General features: G+C 42.8%; 1 protein-coding gene across 1 annotated transcript in view; it reads right to left on the bottom strand.

The window, feature by feature from the left end:
- Positions 1–525: 525 nt before the first annotated feature.
- Positions 526–5,905, bottom strand: part of LOC123521089 (band 4.1-like protein 4A) — a 62,655-nt gene continuing 57,275 nt past the window's right edge. Inside the window, exons 8-10 of the mRNA XM_045285060.1 lie at positions 4,834–4,944; positions 2,758–2,839; positions 526–869 (exon numbers count right to left, since the gene is read on the bottom strand). Of these exons, the coding sequence (XP_045140995.1) occupies positions 750–869; positions 2,758–2,839; positions 4,834–4,944 (313 nt within the window). The 3' untranslated portion in view covers positions 526–749. The remainder of the gene's footprint in view (positions 870–2,757; positions 2,840–4,833; positions 4,945–5,905) is intronic.

Genomic DNA, 5,905 nt, shown 5'->3' with positions numbered 1-5,905 from the left:
GGGTCTGGTGACAGGTAACTGGCCAGGGTTGGTTTAATGAGGTGGTGGGAATACTGCCATCCAGTCAATTCTGACCGTCCCTGTGGGTGTTCAAAACAGTCTGCGAAGCAGGAACTTCATCTTTCCCATGGACGGGCTGGGGGGTTCTAATTGGATTCTGCATTTAGCAGTTTAGAACTAGTTGCTCCACAGTTGAGATTGGGAATTTTTAAGGGGGTAGCAAGGTCAACAATTTGACCTTCAGGGTTACAAATTCATAATGCAGCTGTTAACTAAAATGTGTTAAATGCATTTGCCCCACCTCCCTTTTTCCTAAAAGGTGGGTGAGGGGAACTTTAGATATTAAAAGAATACTTTTTTAAAAAGCTTTTTATATAATTTCCAAATTACTACAAGTACAGCGTACACAGAATTGAGAATGGCTGAAAATATTTGCAGGCTCTAAGTGATGCCCTGTGCATTAAGCACAGCCTGAGAAACACCTGGTTGTAGTGGGCACACAAATGGAGTGCTTATATGTTCTAGTCCAGTATGGGAACACATTTTAATGTGGTTACTAAAGCAACCCTTTCTCACAAGTATGTTGTGGTTTTACACCTATTAAAAAAAAGCGTGAGGCCCATTTTCTTGTGAAGAAACACTTGCCGGTCCAGGATGTTTAAACAGTTCTATAATTCACAGTTTCAAAGTAACAGTGGCACACACCCTTCCCCTCCCACACCCCAAACCCTTCTTCACTGGGAACAAGTCTATCTTGAGGCGTGAGCTTGGACAGTCTTTATTGTTTTTGCTGTGTGTTTTCCAGCCAGATTGCTTGTAGATGTCTGAGATCTTTCTTCAATCAGGCTATCTTTAGATCCATTTCGTCTCTAAAAACATGAAAAATGGGCAAAGTTTGATACAGCCTATCCAGAATTTTTTATTACTACATCAGAAAATTACTGAGCTTTGTTGTATTTTAAACAAGTAACAATTCAAGATGCTTATAAATTTGACAGCACCTATTTTAGTCAAAACAAAGCATCAATCTCAATCCATTCAGCCACAAGTAGCATTTCTTTTTGTTGTGCCATTCCTAAACCAAATTACCAAAAGATAAATGGAACGGAGAGGTGTCTGTGTTTGCTAGTCACTGAAGAGCCCCACAGCACAATGTCCTGGGCATGGGTACTTGTCAGCAGGGTGTTGGGGCTTTGTTTTTCATTTATCAGTATTAAAGTGTCTCAGAGGGATTTGGAATATGAGTGCCACTGGCAACACTTTAGTCCCAAGGTGGCCAGATCAATGGCTTTTGGCCCTCCATGAAAACTCCCTGTGTCCAGTCTGCTGCCCATTTTTGTACGTCTCTGGAACACTAAGAATGAGCTAGACCAAGAGGAGGCCAGAAGGAACATCAGTGAGTGTTGCATGAGGTTTTATTTGCCTTCCCCCTAACTGCTGTGGCCACACTGGTCATCCAACAACTAGCCTCCCCAGGCTTTCCTAGGCTACCACTACTGCTTACCAACTGGCCACTCACCAATTAACGTCTCAACTTTAATGACATTTCTAGAATGTGGCTGCCTCCGACCCCATTTTTAAATGCAATCATCCTGTTGAGTCCCTTGATCAAAGATTTGTTTTTATGGTGCTTAATTTGTGCTTGTTTTGCCTGTACTTTATGTCTACACCAAGGTTGCAAAATCGTGTCCTTATGTTAAATCATTTAAAATATTTTGAGAACCCTTCTTGGCTCCAGGGTGATTTCCCCGAACAGTGCCTGCCACTCCTTAGAGGGGCTCCTAGAACCTTGTCTATTGAAAACCACAGGTTTTCACATGCTGATCAGCTCGGGCATGTGAGTTTTCCAGTGTAGCTAAGGGAGAATTACTCTTTCAACACTCGTGTGTAACAAGATTTTTGAGAATCTTGAGTGATAATGATTAGTAAATCTGGAGCAGATGGAAAAGCAAAAAGAAAGTTGTAACTGTATTGAAGTCAACACGACCTCCATCATGCACCCCCAAAAGGATAAGTTAAAGGAATTGGTTCAAGTCACCCAAGTAGCGTAGAGAGGAGACAATTACAAGTCAGTCTGAATGCAAAACAAAATTTGGAATATAAGTACGGCTGACTTGAAACAAAAATGGTGTGTTTGAACAACCTATTATGCATAGATTCGGTGGGATAAGAGGTGCAGGTTGTAGTGGAATTGTGGTTTAACTGCCCAGATCCCTGTTCAGACAGAAGCACGTTTCTTTAATTGGTGAGAGTGCTGGCTGCTATAGAGTCCCTCATGGACACGGCCCTGGGGGGTGGGAGGGTGGTATGGGGGTGTGGTGTGTGTGTGTACCCCGTCCATCTTTGGTGAGAGTGCTGGCTGCTATAGAATCCCTCACCGACACTGTCCTGGGGAGTGGGGATGTGTGTGTGTGTGTGTGTGTGTGTCCCCCTCTGCTTCGGGGCTCCCCATGGGATGAGCTAATCCCTTTATGGGCGCTATATTCTTGCCTCTCCCCAAACCTGCTCTCCTTCACCACAACAAATGAACAAATGTTGAACTGCAGAGCATTCTCCAATAAACTTCCTGTTCAGAATCTTCATTCTAGACAACCAGACCTCAGTTAACACAGGGGTTTTCTGTTTTTGTTCATTCCTGAATATGTGGCTGTCAAAATGAAGGTTAAGATTTATCGCCCAACCTCCCAAAGGGAACTTCAAAATGCTGCTTCTCAGAGTTGTCAGTCAACACCTTCACCGAAGTTCAGGATTACTAACCTGATGAACTGTAGAGCCACCAGAGCCCTGAGCATCTGAAGATCGGGTCACCGGGAGTGGAGGTACGAGATCCGTTTTTGCACTGCAAAGAGTGAGTCTTGGGATTAGCGATTGGGACAGGACCGAGAATCTGACCTTGAGATGGAAGAGGGCCATACACTCTAGCCTTTATATTCTGTCTTGTTAGTGCCTACCACAGTGCTTGGCACACATCAGTGCAGAGACCTTATAAATGCTGTAAAATTAAGTTACAAGACTAATTTGCCCAAAAATACAGTTAATAAATAGAAAAACTAAATAAGTTAAGGGCATGTTTCCTATCTACTTGTATCACTGTGACAAACTACTGCATGACTTTATTTAATCCAATATCTAGCCAACCATATCCACTTACGATTTTTTTAATCTTACAGGACTGTTGTATATAGCCATGATTTACATTTTTAAAAACAGAACTAAAAAATTAAACTAGCCTATACCTCTCTCCATTAAGTTAGCCTTTCAGACAGTTTAGTTAATGATTATCAAAGTTTTGAGCCTTCATTCAGAGTTTGCTGGATAACATTTTTTACCCAGTGATACCAAGCACATGAATTTCCACACATTCATTAAGAAATATAGCACCTATCATGTGTCCATCTGAGACATGATCCCTATCCTCCAAAGAAACAACCAGGCAAACAAATGGATGACGTTTGTCGTAGCGACAGGAGAGTCGAGTACAGTTAGATGTCAGGTCAGCAGTTTGCATGGACCGTGATGAGACTTGGTTCCCGTGAAGAGTTGCAGTCCGGGAAACCCCTTGCAGAAGTGTCTGCACAGGACTGCAATGAGCAGCAGTGGGCCTGAGTTAGACTTTAAACTGTTAGTCTTCCCAAACTCTTTTGGGGGCTGCTTTTGGATCTTCATATCAAGCTTCTTTGGCTATAGTGATAAATATATGATTTTCTTTCTTTTGTCACATGCACATATATGTACAAACTACAAATGTACTCTCAATGTCTTAGGCCAAAGTTGCACGGATGTGCCAGTTCATGAGTGTTTCATTTACTGTAAAGCCAGGTCTATTCCCCTTGCCGTTGACTAGCCCCCACGAACAAGGAAAACAAAAGCCACAGCCGTGGCGTCGACCGGTTCTGAGTCACGGAGAGCCTGGACCTGGGTGCAAACAGACAGCCTCTTCTGTCTCCCTCTGCTGGGTTGGACCCAACCTCGAGACCAGACCCTCAACGGAAAACTCAGGCCATCGTTAGCAGACTGCGATGATGAAAGAGAAGGCAATTATGGAAGCAGACACCTGGAAAACACCGTTAGATTGTGGAAAACGAGCGGCAAGGCCAGACGGAGAGAAGGCCCTCAGGTGTGAAGAGGCTGTACCGTGGGAGCGCCACAACGGAAGATGCTGCACGGCAACAATAAGGGCTTGCTGACTTTCAGGAAACCATTATGAAGATATTGGGATTTTAACATGCAAACAGTAGACATAGGAGTCATCAACTACCTAAATTTTATTATTCCAGCACATGAAGCATCTAACCAAAGAGCTAAGATTGCTTCTGATTGTGAGCCTGAATCAGCGAATGAATAAAGCAGGTTCTGCCTTTCTTGCTGCCAGCTAGAGTTCACCAGATAAGGTGTTTCTGCCAGTACCTCCAATGAGTTTTTAGAAATTAAAAAAAAAAAGCAACTAGTTAAAAAGGAAACATGCTAACCTACTTCTCTGAAACCTTAGATTTGAGTTAGATTAATTTTTTTAATTAATGTAAAGTCTTGTGGCTGCATAATTCACAATATATTTGCTTGTACTTTTCTTTCTTAAAATGTCCTTTCTTCTAAAAATATCAATATATTGCTTGGAAGTACCTTGATTTGGCCTTATAACCTAGATCTGCACTGTCCAATATGATAGCCACCTACAGCTATTTAAGTTTAAATTAATTTCAATTAACCAAACTAAAAATTTCATTTCTTTACGTGTGTGCGCGCGTGTGTCCTCATGGCAGAAACCTCTACCGTACGGTGCTGGTCTAGGGCCACGAGGATGCAGAGACGAGAGACACAGAGCTGCGCACTTACTTCATTTCCGAGAGGACGGACCGCTCTCCATCCGAACACTGGGACCGGCGATACTGGCGGTAACTTCGAGGGGAATGAGAATGCCTGATGCGGATTGGATCACCTTGTGTCCTAAACAAGCAACCAAAAAACCACAGACATAAATACGCCATTAGTTCGTCCTTGATCTTGAGACCTCAAAGGATTTACGACTTTTAGAGTTTTAAGAAGGAATCTGACTCTTCTCCATGCCTTTGAGAGCCCGAGTGTCTTAAAAGTTTTCGCAAGCTAACAAAAGAAAGCCTTTACTTGATCATATGTGAAAATGAAACTCATTGTGTATGTGTACATAGATAACAAATTTTAATGAAATTAATCCCTGTGCACGATTTCTTATGCATGATGTGGGAAACCATCTTAAAAATGGCATTCATCTCCCAGAAAGGGTTGGTTAGGGCCCCAGCTAACGAGCCTGTCCTTTAGAAGTGTGATCTTGCAGCCTGAAGATGAAGGGTGAGGAGAACAGGTGTACCACCCTGCAGATGCCTTTCGCAGCAAGGACGCAGAAGGCAAATAAAGAAGGCCTGGCAGAGCTTGTCCCTGTGCGTTTCCGAGATGTTGTCACTGAGTGTCACTGAGTCGGTTGGACTCACAGCGACTCTATGCACAACAGAATGAAGCTGCTCTGAGACTCAGAAAGGCGGGAACACGGCATAGGGAGGCAGTTCTGCACTGGCTAGTGGGTCTTTTGGGCTTTATGACTGTGGGGAAGTGCTGGCTCTATAATATGGTGAGGGCATAGCAGGGCTTTATGGCCAACATAATTACTGAAGCTAAATTAATGAATAAAAATGAACTTTGTTAGCAACCAATTTTTAAAATCTGACATTTATAATCAAACGCCTGTTTGTACCTACCACATACAAATAAGTAGCTAATAGGAGATGCTATTGTATTGAAGAACAATAATTTATTTTTCTTTTTAAGAATAATTTACTTTCACTGACCCATAGCCCTACAGGGGACAACACCGGAGACACAGTGTGGGAATTCTGCCAGATCTGATCCCGCCACACCAAGGCAAAACACTAAG

This window comes from Echinops telfairi, unplaced genomic scaffold, assembly GCF_000313985.2.
Source record: "Echinops telfairi isolate 266 unplaced genomic scaffold, ASM31398v2 ScPeMD7_7469;HRSCAF=8507_1, whole genome shotgun sequence".
Taxonomy (NCBI): Eukaryota; Metazoa; Chordata; class Mammalia; order Afrosoricida; family Tenrecidae; genus Echinops; species Echinops telfairi.
This window is presented reverse-complemented; position numbering and strand designations above follow the sequence as displayed.